Genomic DNA, 22171 nt, shown 5'->3' with positions numbered 1-22171 from the left:
AGGGCAAGGAATCCAGTTACTACACTGGAATTTCAGTGACTCAAGACAAGTGGTATGTTATTTATGATAAGAAAAGAGGTACCACTAAATTGTACCTCATTTCTTAACATATATAATGAACCACTTGTCTTGAATCACTGAAATTTCAGTGGAGTAATTGGATTCCTTGCCCCTATAATATACTTGTACCAGTGTGTAGTTATTTTTAGAGAAAAATGCAAAATTAGTCATAAAATTTGTCAGGGGGTGTAGTACCACCTTAATTTAAGGAGCCCCATGCATGAGTCATGGGATGAAAGTGCGAAGCGGTATATCATTAATGTTATCATTTTATGTAATAATTTGAAATTTCATTACTTTTATATTTTTCAGAATCTGCTTATCTAAATGAATAGTGTACAGGAGAATATAATATAACAAAAACATTTACTAATGATTTTTATTTTTACAAACATTGCTTTTTGCTGAAATCCTTTAAATTTCAATTATTTTTCTTTGGTCCCAATATATATGTGATAGTATATACCTATTATTATATAGATTTGTGTAATCTGAATAGCCAAAGGTGCTGGCATAGTTGCCTAGATGCTTAGTAAACTTGCTTGATGCCTGTTGCCGAAGACTGCACAATGGGCATGATCAATCTGCTTCCATCCATAAGTTCAAGCAATGTGATGCCCAGTGCTAAATCTCTGCTGGTATCTTTGTCTATAACTTGTATGGTATATTAAACAAATATTGACTGGTTTATAATCGGGGCATGGTAATGATATTATAGGCCCTTGATGATATCACAATCATGCTATGACCCTCTTTTGAGATCATCGCGGGCCTACAATTTCTATCGTGTCCCTTTGTCTAGCAGTCAATATTTGTATAATAAAATGATGGATTTGCATATATTTTCCAGATATTGATGAATGCAGTCCCAATCCATGTCTGAATGGTGCTGCATGTGTTGATGGAATCAATGGATATGCATGTATCTGTCTTCTAGGATATGAAGGATTTAATTGTGAAATTGGTATGTTATAATTATATTTATAATGAGACATTAATTACACTTGTTATCAGATATCAGATTGCAGTGTGTGCTCTTCTTTGTGCTAATAAATATAGCCTATTACTTTGGGGCAGGTGGTTTCAAGGTATTTGCCTCTCAAAAAAAATTTTTGCTTGCCCTCAACCGACCCACCCAAAATTTGCCAAAATCAGGGTCGGACCTTTAAAATTTGGGCTTTTTCTAAAACTTTTTAGTTTATACTTTTAATGTTTTTTTATTACTTTTTCTGTGTGTAAATTTCATTTCAACACTAAATTTGGCTAACATTTTCTTTAGACGAAAATCATTACTGTAAACTCATTATAACATTTTTAAATGGACAGTTTTAAAAAACTGTCCATTCCTGCATCAATGTTTCCAATAAACTTAGCATCTGTAAGTATGCAGTCGTTCTAATTGAATCCATTTCTATATCTTGCGTTTTAAAGGTCTGAAGTGAAGTATTGATTTGTCTTTCCACATGACCAATGTTCATCGCCTACACGCCTGTACAGTAGTAGCGAGTCATTAAAAAAGAATATTTTTCCAACCGACCGACCCATCCCAAAAATCCCACTGGAGGGCAAGCAAACAATTTTTTGGCCTAATGTAGTATCTGCTATGTTATTTATGTGTAGATACATCATTTTGACTTTGCAACTAAACGGACCCAAAATGAAATTTTCTCCTAAGTAAGAAGGTGGTATTTATTTGTAACATATTTGTAACTGGATGAACTGGCTTCATTCACCTCCTATGGAAGACATGACCTTAATCTTCCTCATAGGATGTGTGAAATCAAATGGGGTTATCTGCATGGAGAACCCCTGTGTGGGAGCCAGGTCATGTCTTTCATATGGGGGTGTGTGAATGTCAACTGGAATAAGTATTCTGTTATTGTATTTATACCTAACCCAATCCTAATCCTAACCATTTATAATCCTATTCCTAGCCTTTATTCTGGTTGCAATCCTAAGTCTTACCTATACCTATTCCTAACCTTCATTCTGGTTGTAATCCTAAGTCTTACCTATCAGGACCACTTCACTACAGCAACTCTGACCAAAGTTTTGGAACCATTGAACACGACATCACTATCAGGTCCACTGCACTACAGCAACACTGATTGAAGTGACTTTTAACAGCAACATCAAATATTGATCAAAGTACAGTTTCATGACAGAGTCCCTCAAAAAGTAACAAATTATAAAATTCTAATTAAATACAAGTTACTGATCATGACTTTATCTTTTTAACATTTTTGCACTTCACTCTTGCTAAACTTTCAATACTTTAATATTTTATCTTCCATTTTAAAGGTTATTTTTAATTATTATTCACAAGCAATATGCCCTTATTGGGAATGGTTGGCGGGAATTTTTACCATTGATGTCTCGATGGATTAATAACCAACAGTGAATCAAAACAAATGATCGCGCTCCCAAGTCCTTAAGAAACGACAAGTCTTATTGGCTTCCGGGCCATACAACCATTGAAACAAACTGCCTAGCAACGACATGACCCAAACAACAGTAAACCGAATCATCCATTTTTTTGCATGGGTAAATTTGTTTAACGTCTCTGCACATTGTTAAACTTTAATATGCAGGATACCTTGTATATTAGACATTAAACAGAAACTACAGATGCAGATGTGCACAATTATATAGACAAACACAGATTATTCCCAAATTATGTGTGTCTTTACTGTATAAAATATACATTGAAATACCCCACAAAGTAATAGCTTTTTAGCTTTGAAGTCTGTCAACTTCATGAAATCTAGTCTTCACTCCATGATAAATTAAGGATAAGTGCATACATTTCTTCTAGAGTAAGTTTCTTGGGGTCAAAAATCTTTTATTTTACTATAGGACAATACAGTTATGCCATTAGTAAGCTGAACAATTTCAGGTTACATAAACAATGCCCTCTAGAGTCTGTGATGTGAACATACCTACCTTACCCTCATGCCAACCTTAATACCTACCGTTTGCCCTGAATGGAACAGTGCAACAAATCTGTAAATACAATTAATGTGTTGTTAAATGCATATGAAGTATGTGGTGCATTTTCCCAAAAGGACATCATGTGAAATTGTAAATATACAATAACAGTAGCCAATGTGTAGGTAGGGCCCAATGATTTGCGTGAATAAAAGAGCAATTTGCCAGGAAAAAATGGCAAATTGTGATGAATTGTGCAGGGAAAAATAGCCAATTTTGCATGGACTTAATTTTTGTGAAAAATAGCCAAATTTGTGTGGATTTGCACAGCGTTTTTTATGACATCGCAGGTTTGAAGAACAAGGTTTACAACAAGATTGTCGGATCACTTTTTGTGAACAAAATGGTAGAAAGCAAGGGGAAAAATTTTATTGCGTGGAGAAGGGCAAATTGCGTGTTGCGTAGCAGGATTTCGTGCCGCGAAAATGCTTGGGCCTTGCCAATATTGCACATTGACAATAGAAATTGCCTGTATTGTTTTCATTATGAAATATGATTTTGACAATTCTATAAATTTGTAGCTAGGAATAATATAAATCTATGTTTATAGACATTGATAAATGCAATCCCAACCCATGTCTGAATGGTGCTGTATGTGTCGATGGAATTACGGAATACACATGTATTTGTCCAACTGGATGGACTGGAACTAACTGTCAAACGAGTAAGTCTAGTTAACACTTTCTTCATTGCGCCAATAGAGAAATCAAACTACTTGCTCATGGTGCATAAATGTGCCGATTGCAAAAGCGCATGGTAGCCATCTTGGATATGCGAATGGTTAATATTGTAACTCCAGGCAAAATTTCAGATAGGAGCAATATTGCAAAATCATTCTGATGACCAGTTTCCAAAAAGACTTCACTGAAAGTCCTTGTACAAATTTCTGACAAAGCGAGTTCAAGATTTGAATGCTAAATGGGCCAAAATACTCTGAACCTACTGGATGTGGACTTGTCTCAGTCCAACAAGGTGGGGTTGACTCCAATACTGCTTTACACTGTTGCAAAAGATCTTTGCTATTTCTCTATTTCTAAATAACTAAAAACTAACTTACTAAACTAACTAACTAAAAACTAACTATAAATAACTAACTAGATAAATAAGGCTTCAAACAAATGCCAAGCTTGTGCTATAAAAGTCAGAAAAAACCCTCCAGCACAGCCTGTTATTGGTTAGTATTATAAAACTAGTGTGGTGCCTTCCTTAGTTACCGGGCTAGTTGCACAATATTAACCAATCACATGTCATCAGGAGTTTATATAACAGGATTGCAGACACGATTGTGTTTTGAGCTAAGTGCATCTGGGTCAAGCTGGTGGAATGGCAACATTTACACATAGTCTCAGGGATCAGGTAAACAGCTTGGAAAATAATATGTACAGATATGTAAGCCGCCATTACACTGTCATTGCGTGTCCTGGAACACTACTGTGATTTCTACCAGCTTTATTGTGTATTTCACGCATTTAAGCATTAAAATTGCCCGTAAATTGTTCCTTGCTGCATCCACGTTTAGACTTTTTCAAGTCCACTATAGTGTGTTTTTTTTCAAATGTTGAACACTATTTTTAAAGCCTCCATGAACTTGATTTATTAAATGCATCAAATTGATCAATAATCCCCAAATCCCAGCCAAGAATACAAGAAAATACTCTAAATTTGCACTTCTTAGAGGGGCATGTTAAATCGACCAGCACCCCTATTGGCAGACACCATGTGTGTTCCGTGGAGCTGGAGTGGTGCTGAAACACAGGTAAAATCGAACTGGAAAAGTTGGCACACATACCAGCAAAATTTACTGTCAGGGGCTTAGTGGTCTGATTCTGTTTGCTCTGCACATTTTGTGTGTAGTGAGGAGAATGAAACTGGCAGAGGTAGAGACTACATTTACAGTTGCAAACAAATTTAAGAAAATAGGCTATTTTAAAACTAACCTGATTGGTATGCATGTTTTCTTACATGCAAGGTATTAATATATCTTAACAGCTGACAAAGCTATCAAATATCAATATCAAATGACAGCAAGTGACAGTAGGATATTTTTACACATTTTTAAACATTAAAAAAAAAAAAGTTACATGATTGGTATGCATGTTTTCTTACATGCAAGATAATACTATATCTTTACAGCTGACAAAGCCATCTAAAAGATTGTTTAACATCAAATGGTCCAATTCTTATTAACAGATATCGATGATTGCAATCCCAACCCATGTCTGAATGGTGCTGCATGTGTTGATGGAATCAATGGATACACATGTAATTGTCAACCTGGATGGACTGGTGTTAACTGTGAAACAAGTGAGTGAGAAGTTTTAGGTTTGGTGTGTTCATGTGGAATACATTGCACATAAAACACAATTTTGAGCATTTCATACAAGTCTTATGCAATTAGATGAAACAACATTAGTTTAAGAAGCATCCAAATTCATGAGGCATGGGATGAAGTGTGAAGCTATATATGCACTCCCTTTTTTTTTAGTTCATGTTCCGATATAAAAACTACACATGTAGAATATAATACGACAAAACTTTACAAATGATTTTTCTTTTCACGTGCAAATATTTTTATGGTCTTTGCTATAATCCTGAATTATGTTTCTTTGGTCCCAATATATGACAATGTACCACATTGTTAATTTGCAGAAGGGGTTAAGGGATCTGGAATGAGCGTTTTGAGCGTTTCACCAGTATTTTTTGTGGGACATGAGAGCACATCAGACATATCGAATTGCATTCTGAATACGAAGAATGTCTCTCTGATATCAAATAATTTTCATTTTTTGAAATTCATGATATAATACAAATTTTATGACAAATTATTAAAGTTTGATATTTTTCACATTTTTGTAACGTAAATTTTATAAATCTAATGACATATTCTTAAAGTGTATGTAGTTGGGAGGAAAAGCCGACGATCAATTGAAAATTTTGACCTTTCATATTGAAGATATGGATATTTTCCCCAAAAGACCAAATATTTTTGTGTGTTTTGGGGGGAGAAAATCCATATCTTCAATACGAAAGGTCAAAATTTTCAATTGATCGTCAGCTTTTCATTCCACCTACATACACTTTAAGTATAAATCATCAGATTTATAAAGTTAACTTCGAGTACTGTTAAATATCAAAAATATCAATTTTTAATCATTTGCCATAAAATGTGTATTACATTGCAAATTTCAGAAAATCAAAATTATTTGATATCAGAAGGACATCCTTCGTATTCAGAATGCAATTCGATATGTCTGATGTGCTGTAATGTGCCACAATAAATACTATCCAAACGTTCATATCAAGTGATATTTGAAATCCTGCTTTCTCTTCAAGTCCCTGAGAACTATTGCCTTTCTTGCAATATTTCTGATTCCTGGTTAACATACCGGATTCCACATTTAGTTAAACCAGTGAAAAAAAGACCTACTAACCACTAACCACAATAGAGGGTAGGGCTTGAAGAATGAGGAAAACTATGGGGTGAAAGTTTAAAAAAGTAGAATATATATTCTATGGCAGCAAGGTCACTGGGCTTTCTTGCCCTGTGGGGCCCTTCTATATTGGAACTCACTTGGAGTGTTTAGTCATTGTATGGGAGTCTCCGGCCTCAGGGCCTGCTGGCCCTGCAGCCTGGATGGTTTTTTTTAATTGATACAGCTCAACTTACCTTACTTTTCCTGACCAGACAGTCCATTCCAAAATTGTTACTACACCTTTACATTTCATCGAATCTCGTTTTGATGTCTGTCATTTTGAACATCACACTTGAAAGATGTATGCTATGTAGGAACTTTATTTTGCAATTTCATAATTTGCATATTATTAGCATATTTGCAAGAAAAAACATGAAAATCAATAAATACCTATATTTTTCACAATTTCAATATTTTATTAGAAATTAAGCATGTAGGCCGTTTGTTATGACTTGATGAATGAAGCTGTTAAACAGATTTTGATATTTTTGCTTATTTTTCCTTTTTTGCCCCAAAATGTGTAAAAATCACAATTTTTTTTTTGTCCTATATTTTCTTTGAATATTTATAAAAATTTCTTAATTTAGGTATAATACAGTGCAGAAAAAGATGTCAAAAAATCTGTTAAACAGATTTCCAATAAATTGTTCCATTTTCCATTTTGGGTTAAATACTCAATTTTCATCTTGCGGGATATTTGAAACATAAAATGAAAACATGTCCATTGCACTTTTTCCTAGAGATATACTATAATATCAAGGTTATGGATATATTATAATCCCTTCTTATCTTCACTGATCCATCAGATACCTATTGTTATGAATGATCAATGTAAAGGTTCAGAACTGGGCTACTAATGGTCTGTCAAGTATCTATAGTTATTTTCATGACTGTGTCAACTCAAAAATCATGAAAGGTCAAATGTAGGAAAAGTATGATCAGTTGAGCTGTACTGACCAGTGACCTTGACAGCATATAAATGTCAGGACATCACAATTGTCCTCACATATTTTTACTGTCATCACATTGTTAATGTAGTATAGAATAATGTCCTCACTTATATTAGTTTACAAATACAAATATCTATGAGCTTATCAAATTATGGATTTGCATAATTTTTCAGATATTGATGAATGCAGCTCCAACCCATGTCAGAATGGTGGTGTGTGTGTGGATAGAATCAATGGATACACATGTTTTTGTCCTTCAGGGTATCAAGGAACTCTTTGTGAATTTAGTAAGTAGTATATAGTAGGTCACTAATTACATTGTTTATTAGATACTATGATAAGTCCATTGTCATATTGACCCTCAGGTAGGGTTTGAGACTTGACAGAGCAGAAACAATCAGGGCTGGGCGGGGTTTGAACCCCAGACCTCACGATTACCAGGCAGTTATACCATTGGACTACCTGAGTTCACAGCACATGGGTAATCTCACCTAATCATGATTGCATACTCATTCACTGTGTCTTAGCGAGAGGTGGACTTTATGTTTCACCCTGGCAGGGTGTAAGACAAAGCGAGACACAATTAATATATATATATATATATATATATGTAATTTTGCATAGATATTGATGAGTGTGCTTCAAACCCCTGTCTCAATGGAGGTGTGTGTATTGATGGCATCAATGGTTACACATGTCAATGTCCTGCTGGCTTTACAGGACCCAACTGTGAACAGAGTAAGTTTTATTACATTAAAGCCATATTGTAACATTTGCTGAGGAGGACGCTCTCAATATTTTCAAAATTCTGTTTTATACACGAATAAAACACAGGAACCGTTGTTACTTACGATGAAAATATTAGTCGAACACATATGCGATGTTCATAACATAGCATGTACATGGCATGCGGGATGGTATACACACATCAAAGGATAGTGTCATTGCAGGACCCACATAGTGACATGCATTGGCAACATCAGCGCTGGTAGTAAAATAAATGACTGTAATTTTATCTGATTGTCTCACCTTGCCCAATTCATAGGAGCAGTTTGGATAATGGCTATAAAAGTCACTCGGCGGATCAATAACATTAACGCCTTACGGCAGCTGTTTCTTGTTCACATCTTTGTAACATTTTTAAGTGTGTGTGTGCGTGAGCAATTTGAGCAAACGCTCCTGAAATGTACACTGAAATAACTATAGTTGAGAATGTCCAAAGTGACACAACGGTTGTAATGAATCTTAGTGACAGCTTAGTAATGTTGACTGGATCGCTTGATTTTCAGATATTGATGAGTGTGGTAGCATGCCTTGTCAGATGGGTCAGTGTATTGACACTGTAAATGGTTATACATGCCTATGTGATCCTGGTTGGACTGGACTTATGTGCGAAACAAGTAAGTGCTTTCTTTCTGATAATTGCATCCAATAATGTTTAGGCAAACAACAGTTGCACTACCAAATTCCCATGACACCAACAAACACTTTCGTCAGCACCATGCAAATAGAAAAAAAAAAAATAACATCAGGATTGTCAGTAATTGATGTAGTGCTTAAAGTATTGTGATGCAATTCAATAACACACAATATTTTGTTTTATTTTAATATTTAGTAGGTAACAAAGTCACAGAAGATTATTGTTGATGCATGGCTATTCAAATGAAGATGTAAACATGTTTGGTATAGATCATGGCAACTTCCAAAAATGGAAAATACAAGAACATATTTTATGTCTTGTTTCAAGTAAAAATTATTCATAAAGAAAACAGATCTTTTAAAATATGTAAAATAACCAACACATGTAATTTTGCACAGATATTGATGAGTGTGCTTCAAACCCCTGCCAAAATGGAGGTGTCTGTGTTGACGAGTCAATGGATACACATGTCAATGTCCTGCTGGCTTTGCTGGAGTCAACTGTGAAGACAGTAAGTGCTGTGTATATAAGATTGTTCATGTAGAATAATTTCACATAATAGTAATGATCCACTTTCAATTCTAATTGATAGCCTCCTATCAAGAGAGATGTAATAGGTAAATTCAAGATAATCTATTTTGTATACCTATTTTTAAAATTGGTGTCATTCAGTTCCACTATATCTAGCTGCTGCAAGTAATAGAATGATCCAAATTGCCCTTACAATAAAAAGCATGATTCTTTTTACAAAATGTGCATACTTAAGTGTTCATCATGTAATTGAGCAGTGCAACGGCTGTTCATCTAATATGCCCAAAGGGGGTAACAATATTATAAGCCTCTGTCAGTCCACAAACGCTGAGGTGAGTGTGTCCACCTTGTAAAAGGAATCCTCTTTGATATGTGTCTCTGTCAAGATGACTCAAGGAGATGGAAATGTCTAATTTACTTTTTTTCCAAACTCAGATGTAGCTTGTGACTCAAGCCCGTGCATGAATGGTGGTACATGTTTCCTAACAGTTGGTGGTTACAGATGTTTCTGCCCAGCTGGGTTTACTGGAATCAACTGCGATATAAGTAAGTGATTATACAAATATTGACTTACTGATACTCAACAGAGTAATGTGTAATCCAAGTCTTTTACTAGTTCAGTGAAGCACCACTTTTGTAATCCTGGAGGTGCCACTGTCTACGCGAGAGAGGATTGCATAGAGTTTAACATGTGGGGTTCAGTCAGACTCTGGTTAAGTGCAGACCCATATGAGCTATTTATGCTCAGATTCTAAATTCAACAATAGGCTATATATATAGAAAAAAGGGGTTTATCAACTGGCCCCTTTATAAATGTGTCTGTGACCCAATGGTGCCAGTTTAGTAGTGGTATCTCTAGCTGTGGGTGTGTACTAAAATTTGCTATATGGATTAAATATGATTTCATGCACTCCTCATGCTTTGGGAAGGACACACTATTTTCTTCTTTAGCAATGAAACTGAAGGAGTAGGTATTGATTTGTATCTGAATGGGCCAAACATCAAAATGCTTGTGTGTGAAAAACTGACATACTCTTTTTTTAAACTTCAGATATTGATGAATGCAGCTCTAACCCATGCTTAAATGGTGGCATTTGCATTGATGGCATTAATGGCTACACATGTAATTGTCAACCTGGATGGACTGGACCTAACTGTGAAACTAGTAAGGCAATTTTATTTTATTATTACTAACCCTAATGCTAATTTGACTATAGCAAGGAACGAAGGAGCAAAAAGGACACTATTAACGATCAACTTTATTTTCCATATCACATTAAAAATAATGAAATTTCCTATACTGTTATTAACAGACCTTTTATTTAACTGGTATCCATGCTATTTCCAATAAGAGTACTTTATGGTATGTTGATGCTTTACTACGGAGAATTTTTTTTTTGGAAATTATCTCGAGATAATTTTATTATCTCGAGATAATCAAGATAATTTTATTATCTTGAGATAATTTTTTTATCTCAAATTATCTCGAGATAATTTTATTATCTCCGGATTATTTTATTATCTTGAGATAATTTTATTATCTCGAGATCTTATCCCGGGATAATTTTATTATCCCAAAAAATATTTTTAACATACAAAACTAAATGAATATGTCACTTCAGGGGCTCCGTATTTATGATATGCAACACCGTGGAAATCATTGATTGGATAAAAAGAAAATGGGTCTCCACCTGCACCTGATGTGAGAAATGTCCTCGTCAGAAACTTATGGTGCTGCGACAGATCCAGCAGTTAGAAAATTTGATATGTTTGTCAAAATACCATCAATTATTATGAAACAATCTGACAAATGCACATCTTAATTAAAAATATACTTTTGATATGATATCTTGATATCTTTCTTAAAGATGTTAATTTGTGTAGTCAAATAACAAATTGTTGTGGCTTTGTCTTTACAGATATTAATGAATGTAGCTCCAACCCATGTCTGAATGGTGCTGTATGTGTTGATAGAATTAATGGATACACATGTATTTGTCTACCTGGATGGACTGGTGTCAACTGTCAAACAGGTTAGTTATTCTATGGTTAATAACATGATATAATCATTTGCGTAATCGAAGTTGTTCTTAAGGCCAATAATTTGGCTGGTTGTGCCTATGGAGTTCCTTGTGTAATTTACCCATTTTTATGAAGTAAGCATGAGCAAATTCAAATTGAAACACGTTTTGTTGGTCATTGGAGACTAGAGTGTTTCTTGTCTCAAGCGGGAGTAATGACAGTTAAAATTTGCATTGGCTGTTTTACATCGTACGCGCGCTAACCTAATCCCACAGGGTGTATACACATGCGTATAGTCCAAATACCTTCCTCAAGTCAGTAAAGTAAAATCAAATTTTGAGATTTTCATAGAAACTGTTCATTTCTGCAGTTTGATTCCTTGCTTCATTTTCTTTCTGAAAATGTATTGGTTTATTACAATCTCATCATTACATTTAGAGATATAATAAAAAAGCTACCTAAATTACTGACTGGAGGAAGGTATACAGATTATAGAAGGGTGATTTTTCTGTATGCTGGTGACGCAACCTGTGTAAACGTACTGATGATACGAGAAAAACTATAACAGAGTAGTGATGCAAATATTTAACAATCCTTGATGTTGCTGAAGGTGGTACCAAATTGACAGGGACCAGCGTGCTTCAAACTGCAGGGAGTCTACCAGCTAGCTATATAATATGCTCAGGTCTTCATATCTAATTCATTGTTTCTAGATTCAAATACTTGTGTCCCAAATCCTTGCGAAAATAGTGGCATACTTGTTGGCATCAACGGATGTCCTTGCTTCTGTCGGTCTGGATGGGCAGGCGATTTTTGTGAAACCAGTAAGATTTGATGACAAGTTTGATTGTATTTCAACAGCCATTTCATCACAAGAATATGTCACACCATTGCTAATTATATGGCGTAAAAAGTTGTAACTAAAAGTCGTAACTGGTGTCACTTTCACCTTTGACTGTGCAAACTGTTCACATTGTTGTTCACATTCGTCAGAGCAATTAAATTGTTCCTGGTTGGAATATTTTCAAACCATTTGGGTAGTTTATGATAATAATATTTGACATTTTAAGGCTATTTTGAAACAAGTTGGTATATTAACTTGAAAATCACATTATAATTTTACATTTTTGCATGATTTTCACACACTTATTTGAGTCCAATAAAGTGAAGTAATAAATATTTGCACAAGGACTTAGTGCAGATAATGTTAAGTGTTATGTTGTAAGTTTGTGATAATTGTAATAATTGTCATAATAAGGTACTTTTTGTGTGGTTTGTTTTTGTTACAGAAGGAATTTTGTTGCATTGTTTTTACTTTTGATTTTTCTAGCTTTAGTTATTTGACTTGTGACCTATTTTTAAATATTAATCAGCACTACTTTTTGCACAATTATGTCTAAAAATACAGGCTTTTAATACCTATTCTATAAGTCATTTTGAATACTTCATTTAAACATAACCACAATATTGTTAGATAGAAAGCAAATTAAACTTCTATGCTACTATAGTCCATCCACTATAAGATGACACATGACATTTGGAAAAGTACACATGTCGCCAAAGGAGACAAAGATCAAATGGTATACAAAACTTTTTAATTGCTGCTCTGGAACTGGAACATTACTAGCAACATCAAATCTTCAGAACAATAACATCTGCAGAAGACACTAGTTGAACCAGTGAAAGCCCTCCTGTTAATGTACAAAATTGTAGTAGCGTAGAAATTAAATTTGTGTTCGTACGTTCACCGCTACGTATAAATATACATCATTACACTGTAATGTTATGTTTTTTTTCCTTTGTTTGTTTCTGCTTATATATTGGGCCCTATATCATACTAGTGTGAGAGCAAGAACATTTATGTGAAATAGATTTGAATGGCTGTTTCATGCTAAACACATTCTTTGTGCAGCACATAAACTGTTGGTTTTCTCTATAACCCAGAATAATGACATTTACTCCGACAAAGTTGGTTCATTGTAATAATGCAAATAGCAGCTACTGTTTGTCTGTGGACACAAGATGCTCTTGCTCTCATGTGATTAGGCTCAAAATCATCTCACAATGATAAGTTTCATGTATACATTGCATTGTCAATAGGACTTTTGCATTGAGATATTTAGAGCCAGTTCAAAGTTCAGATGGATACCGAAAAGTGTAAAATAAGGAAATTTAAGTAAAACTTTGAAAAGCATGAAAACATGTGTTCTTATTGTTTGGAGATATTTATCTTTGCCTGACCTTAATCCTATGTAGCCATAAACCTAATCCTACATCCTAACCCTAAATCTAACCCTAAACCAATAACCCTAAAGACTTGTTCTCTCCAACGTGATCCTTTTATTGGTTGTTAAATTTTGCTCCATGTTTCGTCCAGAGACATACATAGAAAGAAGTGAAATTCTATGGAGCACAACCTGTATGTAAGGTACAAATGTATTCGTAAAATGCACTTTTTAAGGGCAGTGCAATAGTCAAGTGCCTTTGGGAGAGTAAAAATGGGGGTGGACCAGCAATATTTTATAAGCCAAAAGAAGCAAGAAGCAAAGAAGCAAGAGATTTGGTAGTTTGAAATTGGGGAAGGGTATTGAATGATTTTTGGCATACAATTTTAGGGACACCTTTAAATATTGTGCAATGAAATATAGTTTGAAAATGTTACAATAACAGCACCTATGAAGACCATTTTAAACATTGGATAATTTGGCATTTGCAGAAGTTGCAGGTATGTATTTTTGGTATATATATGAGAAGGGGGAATCACATTTGAGGCATGCCATTTGAAAATGTTGCCCTCCCCTGGAGCACAATTATTACACAGGCCTTCAGTTGCACATTTCATTTGTATTTGATGTTACAAAGTGCTGTTTGTTTGTATCACTGATGTTTTGATTTGTTTTAACCACATGGGCACTACTGTCTTTCTTACAGAGCCCCTGATTGGTTAATTACACGATATAATCATCTGAGTAACCAATTAAAATAGAGCTTTTAGATCTATGACCAATTTTTAGTGTAATCCCCTGCAACCCTACTGACTATTCTTATTAATACCGCTGATTGGCTCAATACATGATATGCCCCTCATTGTAACCAATCAAAATAGTTCTTAGAGACAGATAATTTGACTGGTAGTGCCCATGGGGTTAAGTAGTGTCATTAGGGTATGTATGTATGTACACAGATTCTGGATTTCTCTACCGGATGTCGATTTGAACTGAATTTCAGTACAAAATGACTTCTGGTAGAGTTTTAAAAGTTAAGGGCTAATCCTTATACCACAACCTTTTTGATTGTATTTATAAGTCAGGCTCAAAGCCATTTCTATGTTAATTGATTTCAGTTGTTATTTTGTTCATTTGTGTTAAAAAAAACTAGGTTATTCTTTTGATCAAGTTGGCATTAATAATAGGCAAACAGCTGCATTTAAATGTTTGGTTGATATAAAGGCATTAAAATGAACCTCAACTGTTGATGACAGCCAGTGGTATGTGGTTACAAGTAACAATGTTTATAATGTACCTTTTGTTCATTTCTAGATATTGATGAATGCAGCCCAAATCCGTGTCAAAATGGTGCTCAGTGCATAGATGGAATCAATGGATATACTTGTCAGTGCCAACCGGGATGGACCGGAACCAACTGTAACACTAGTAAGTTGCAAAAGCTAAAAACAATTTGGTGACTTGATATGTTAATTGTTGTTATCATACCATGAAGTAAATATATGTTGTAAACATCAAAGATACTCATATGGTTTGCAGCTATCAGCCCTGCATGCACAGTGTCATACTAGGTCAGGTATATTGTCCTTTAATGTCTTTTGGATTGGCCCACTGCATGAACAAAGGGTGGTGCATTACACTAAATTATTGAAACAGCTTTATGTACTTTTAAGGATTAAAATGATTTAAAACATAAATTTTTAGAATGACTTAAAGGTGTGATAAATTTGTTATTGGGTTCAGTGTCAATATGGTATGGAAAATATCCTAATGAGATCAGCGTTATAAAATACTACTTTGACTTTACCTTGAATGACACTTCGCTGCATATATCGCCTCTTACAACACATCAAAAGATCCAAAGGAACAGATGAGGTTAAAAGACAGCTGGGAAAATAATAGCACAATTAATATTACTGATTGATATTATCTCAGATAAATTTCAATTTATATAGAATAAGACACTATGTGCAATGAGTATTATGTGAAAATTCTACATGCGTTGCATAATATAAATTTGCTTGCATTAATGTGTGTGTGCCTTGAATGAAATTTTGTACATGTTTATGAACCACAAACAAAATGTATGTGCTTGTTTAGCACCTTTGGTCTGATAGTGATCTTCTTCAAAAAACTGGCAGACCAATCTTTCAAGTAAGCTTGGATGCGTGTTTTTTGTGTGCAAATTACCAATTTTTTTTTTACTTGCCATTCCACAATCTTCATATGGCATGCACTCCTCATGCTTTGTGAAGGTCACACTGTTTTCTTCTTTAGCAAAGAAACTATATGGAAGGAGTAGGTATTGATTTGTATCTAAATGACCCAAACAGATCCAAATGGTTGTGTGTGAAAAACTGACATACTGACTACACATATTCTGGGTTTTTTTAAACTTCAGATATTGATGAATGCAGCCCTAACCCATGCTTAAATGGTGCCATTTGCATTGATGGCATTAATGGCTACACATGTAATTGTCAACTGGGATGGACTGGACCCAACTGTGAAACAAGTAAGGCAATTTTATTTTATTCTAATTAATCCTAATGCTAATTTGGCTATCAGAAAGGAAAGAAGGAACAAGAAATGACACAAGATGAACAAAGAAGATACTTGGCGCCCCGGAGATTCAAACCTTGGACCCCTTTTATTGTGCCAAGCACAAGATCACCTAACAGTAGCCACAGTTTTTTCAAACTTACGGTGCTGCGACAGATCCAGCAGATAGAAAATTTGATATGTTTGTCAAAATCAAAATCAATTATTATGAAACAATCTGATAATTGCACATCTTACTCCAAAATATACTTTTGATACTCTTGATATCTTTCTCAAAGATGTTGATTTTAATAGTCAAATAACATATTGTTGTGGCTTTGTCTTTCCAGATATTGATGAATGTAGCCCCAACCCATGTCTGAATGGTGCTGCATGTGTTGATGGAATTAATGGATACACATGTAATTGTCAGCCTGGATGGACTGGTGTCAACTGTCAAACAGGTAAGTTACTCTATGGTTAATAACATGATATAATCATTTGCATAATCAAAGTAGTTCTTAAAGGCCAATTATTTGGCTGCTTGTGCTTATGGGTTAATTCAAACAGTCAACCCTGGATGGACATTAAACACTTCCTTGTGTAAAGGAGTTCCTTGTGTAATTTTTGTGTAATTTATGCATGTTTTATGAAATAAACATGAGTAAATTCATATATGCATGTTTTATGAAATAAACATGAGTAAATTCAAATTGAAATATGTTTTGTTGATCATGAGTGTTTCTTGTCTCGAGTGGGGATAATGACATGTTGAAATTTGCAGTGGCTGTTTTGCATCGAGCGCACTAACCTAATCACATGGAGTGTATACACATGCGTATAGTCCAAATACCTTCCTCGAGTCAGTAGAATCAAATTTTGAGATTTTCTCGATAACTTAATTTTTGCAGAAATATGTTGTGCTAGTTGGATTCCTTGCTCATTTCTCCGAAAATGTATTATATATACTTCTCATCATTACATTTAGAGATACAATAAAAAATAATACCTAAATTACCGACTCGAGAAAGGTATACAGAATATAGAAGGGTGATTTTTCTGTATACTGACAACGCAACCTGTGTAAACGAACTGATGGCACTCTCAACTTGATACGAGTAAAACTATCAGAGGAGTGAGGTAAATATTTAACAATCCTTGATGTTACTGAAGGTGGTACCAAATTGACAGGGACCTGCATGTTTCAAACTGCAGGGAGTCTACCATCTAGCTATATAATATGCTCAGGTCTTCATATCTAATTCATTTTTTCTAGATATAAATACTTGTCTCCCAAATCCTTGTGAAAATAATGGCATGCTTGTTGGCATGAATGGATGTACTTGCTTCTGTCGGCTTGGATGGTCAGGCAATTTTTGTGAAACCAGTAAGATTTGACAAGTTTTATTCAGCAACATTGATTGTATTTCAACAGCCATTTCATCACAACAGTGTGTCACACCATTGCTAATTATATGGCGTAAAAAGTTGTAACTAAAAGTTGTAACTGGTGTCACTTTCACCTTTGACTGTGCAAACTGTTCACATTGTTCACATTCGTCAGAGCAATGAAATTGTTCCTGGTTGGAATAATTTCAATCTATGTGGGTAGTTTATGATAATAATATTTGACATTTTAGACTATTTTGAAACAAGTTGGTATATTAATAACTTGAATATCTGTTAAAATATCACATTATAATTTTTTAAACCTGTTTACTTTCAACATTTTTGCATGAGTTTGATGTTGATTTTCTCACAAATAGAAATAGATTTTGATCCATCACACTCTTATTTGAGTCCAATAAAATGCAGTAATAAATATTTGCTCAAGGACTCAATGCAGATAATGTTATTTGTGTTATGTTGTAAGTTTGTGATAATTGTAATAATAAGGTACTTTTTTTCTTTTTTTGTTACAGAAGTAATTTTGTTGTATTTTATTTTCTATTTTTCTAACTCTAGTTCTTGTGACATGTTTTCAAATATTTATCAGTACTTCTTTTTGCACAATTATATCTAAGAATACTGGTTTTTTAATAACTATTCTATAAGTCATTTTGAATACTTCATTTAAACATAACCACAATATTGTTAGATAGAAATCAAATTAAACTTCTACGCTACTATAGTCCGCCCACTATGAGATTGTACATGACATTTGGGAAAAGTACACAGGTCCCCAAAAGAGACAAAGATCAAATGGTATACAAAAGTTTTGGAAAATGTGTGGTAGCTTTTGTGAATGTTGCCACAACAATGTCATTTCTGAAACCAAATTATTGACATTTAAGTAAAACAAAACAAAACTGGGTCATGTGCCATCTCATACTGAATAAAATTTGTTGCTAGCACTGGAGCGCTTGCTCAACCAGTAGTGCCAGCGGATATATTGCTCTGAAGATTTGTTGCTAGTGATGTTGAGATACATCTGATAGTGTTGCAGATGTAGATGTAGTGGTACCTTCTTGATTCTGGGAGGTCAGGAGGTTGTCCCAGACTGGGTCAAATTCTGACCCTGTGTCACGGTTCAGTCTAGGTCATTAAGTTCTGATGTGAATTGCTTTCAAGACCCTATGAGAGAAGTCCTTTGATTTCCTCTCCAACACCTTGGTGCTCTCCCAATCAATCTGGTGTCCTGTCAATGTACTTCTTAATTGCTGCTCTGGAACTGGAACATTACTAGCAACATCAAATCATCAGAACAACAACATCTGCTGAAGACACTGGTTGAACCAGTGAAAGCCCTCCTGTTAATGAACAAAATCGTAGTAGCGTAGAAGTTGCATTCTTACGTTCACCGCTACGTATAAATATACATCATTACACTGTATTGTTATGTTTTCTTTTTCTTTTAATTGACTTAGTTTATTTCTGCTTGTATATTATATCATAGTGTGAGAGCAAGTACATTTATGTGAAACAGATTTGAATAGCTGCTCCATGCTAAACACATTCTTTGTGCAGCATATTATAAACTGTTCATTTTCTATATAACCCAGAATAATGACATTTACTCTGACAAAGTTGGTTCATTGTAATAATGCAAATACTGTTTACCCGTGGATACAAGATGCTCTTGCACTCATGTGATAATTTTAGGCTCAAAATCATCTCACAATAATTAGTTTCATGTATACATTGCTTTGTCATATAGGTCTATTGTATTGAGCTATTTAGATCCAATTCAAAGCCTACATGGATACCGAAAAGTGTAAAATAAGGAAAGGATGATTTATTTTTTAATTGTGTTTGTGAAGTAAAACTTTGAAAAAGCAAGAAAACATGTGTACTAATTGTTTGGAGATATTTATCTTTGTCTAACCTTAATCATATTTAGCCATACACCTAACCCTACATCCTAACCCAAATCTGTAGCCATAAACCTAATCCTACATCCTAACCCTGAATCTAACCCTAAACCAATTACCCTTAAGACTTGTTCTTTTCAACATGATCCTTTTATTGGCCACTGAATTTTGCTCTTTGTGTCGTCCAGAAAAAGTGAAATGATATCGAGCACAACCTGTTTGTAAGGTACATAATGTATTTGTAATATGCACTTTTAAGGGCAGTTCAATTATGCTTTTGCAAGAGTAAAAACGGGGTGGACTAGCAACATTTGATTAACCAAGAAGCAAGATATTTTTGGCAGGTTGAAATCGGTGGAAGGGTATTGAATGATTTTTGGCATATGATATTTGTGCAGTGAAATAGTTTGAAAATGTTATGATGACAGCACCTATCAAGACCATTTAAGATTTGGATATTTTGACAACTGCAGAAGGTGCAGAAAAGTTTTTTTTGTATATGAGAAGGAGGAATCACATTTTCGCCATGCCATTTGAAAATGTTGCCCTCCTCTGGAGCACAATTATCACACAGCTCTTCAGTTGCACATTTTATTTATAGTTGATGTTACAAAGTACTGTTTCAGTTATATTACCGATGTTTTTGATTTAACCCCATGGGTACTACTGCCTTTCTTACAGAGCCGTTGATTGGTTAGTTACGTTATATAATCATCTGAGTAACCAATCAAAATAGAGCTTTTAGATCTCTGACCATTAGCCCTTCTGACTATTCTTATAATATCTCTGATTGGCTCAATACATGATATACCCCTTATTGTAACCAATCAAAATAGTGCTTAAGAAGCAGATAATTTGGCCGATAGTACCCATGGGGTTAAGTAGTGTCATTATATTATGTCTGTCTATACATGGATTTAGGGTTTCTGTCGATTTGTACTGAATTTCCTCCATATTACAATATGCTATTGCATAACAAAGGAGATGGATTAACTTCTGAGCTGAATCTATTGTTATGCAATACGCCTATTATTACCTTGTGGGAAGGAATTTTGGCACAAACTGACTTTTGGTAGATAAACTCAAGATCCACTTATTGAGCTGAGTTAAAGGATGTCTCCACCAATCACAACATTATGCCTTATATGTTAGAAAACTAATTATCAATCACATGATTTTATTTGAAATAAACCCATATTGACTATAAAAACGAATTAATACAGTCGTCTCTCAACATGCGATATTTATAATTCCCGGACTCCAAAATTGTCCAGTGCAATGACGTCCCAATAATACAAAATATCGTGTGTTGAGAGCTGGCTGTTTTTATGATCAATATGAGTTTGTTTCAAATAAAACCATGTGATTTGTGCTTGATAATTATCCAGTCCTTATACCATAACCTTTTTTCATTGTAAGTCATAAGTCAGGCCCCAAAGTCATTTTTATGTAATTTGATTTCAATCGTTATTTTGTTCATTAGGTTATCTTTTTGATCAAGTTGGCATTAATAGTAGGCATAAAGGCATTGAAATGAACCCCAACTGTTGATGTAATGGTGCTCTATGTGTAATAAAAAAAAAGTAACAATGTTTATAAAGTACCTTTTGTTTATTTCTAGATATTGATGAATGCAGCCCAAATCCATGTCAAAATGGTGCTCAGTGCATAGATGGAATCAATGGATATACTTGTCAGTGCCAACCGGGATGGACCGGAACCAACTGTAACACTAGTAAGTTGCAAAAGCTAAAAACAATTTGGTGACTTGATATGTTAATTGTTGTTATCATACCATGAAGTAAATATATGTTGTAAACATCAAAGATACGCATATGGTTTGCGGCTATCAGCCCTGCATGCACAGTGTCATACTAGGTCGTGTATCGGGTATATTGTCCTTTAATGTCTTTTGGATCGGTCTACTACATGAACAAAGGGTGGATGCATTACACTAAATTATTGAAACAGCTTTATGTACTTTAAAGGAAAGGTGTGTAATGGTGAATCCATAGTGAACTTGCTTTCATAACATTAAGACACAGCTGTTGTCTTGTTTGCTACTGAGTTCAATTTGAACTTGCCTTCAGTTTTTGACTTGAATTTGTTTTTAAACTATGGCATGTAGTTTTTGTTGTGTGCTTTTATTTTTTGTTGTCCCTGAAGAAGTGCAGTTTATCTGTTCGAAGGATCGGCTGTTTTTTTATATGTTTGGTTTTGTTGGTCTGCTACGTGCACAGTGATTTTCATAACTTCCAGTGTGCTACTTTTGTACTATTTTCCTGACATTTATGTGGGTTCTAGAATTGGCAATATTTGGATATCGAACTTTGTCTGTAGTGGGCCAAACTGAGCTTGCTTAGCACTTTTGGTCTGATAGTGATCTTCTTCAAAAAACTGGCAGACCAATCTTTCAAGTAAGCTTGGATGTGTTTTTTTTTGTTGCAAATTACCTTTTTTTTTTAACTTGCAAAATCATTCCACTTTGGCTAAATAGGTCATTCCACAATCTTCATATGGCATGCACTCCTCATACTTTGGGAAGGTCACACTATTTTCTTTTTTAGGAAAGAAACTATATGGAAGGAGTAGGTATTGATTTGTATCTGAATGCCCCAAACAGATCCAAATGGTTGTGTGTGAAAAACTA

At 34.5% G+C, this 22171-nt stretch overlaps 1 protein-coding gene across 40 annotated transcripts in view; it reads left to right on the top strand.

Moving 5' to 3' along the window:
* Window positions 1–22171, top strand: part of LOC140159281 (uncharacterized) — a 137879-nt gene that overhangs the window by 67047 nt on the left and 48661 nt on the right. For 33 of the 40 annotated variants that reach the window (XM_072182972.1, XM_072182967.1, XM_072182826.1 and 30 more), the window contains 7 exons: window positions 11342–11455; window positions 12158–12268; window positions 14984–15097; window positions 16071–16184; window positions 16561–16674; window positions 17487–17597; window positions 21143–21256. In XM_072182972.1, the coding sequence (XP_072039073.1) occupies window positions 11342–11455; window positions 12158–12268; window positions 14984–15097; window positions 16071–16184; window positions 16561–16674; window positions 17487–17597; window positions 21143–21256 (792 nt within the window). The remainder of the gene's footprint in view (window positions 1–11341; window positions 11456–12157; window positions 12269–14983; window positions 15098–16070; window positions 16185–16560; window positions 16675–17486; window positions 17598–21142; window positions 21257–22171) is intronic. The other 7 variants (XM_072182950.1, XM_072182926.1, XM_072182946.1 and 4 more) reach the window with 6 other exon arrangements.

This window comes from Amphiura filiformis, chromosome 1 (assembly GCF_039555335.1).
Source record: "Amphiura filiformis chromosome 1, Afil_fr2py, whole genome shotgun sequence".
NCBI lineage: Eukaryota > Metazoa > Echinodermata > Ophiuroidea > Amphilepidida > Amphiuridae > Amphiura > Amphiura filiformis.
Note: the sequence above shows the minus strand (reverse complement) of the source record. Positions and strands in the feature narration are given on the sequence as shown.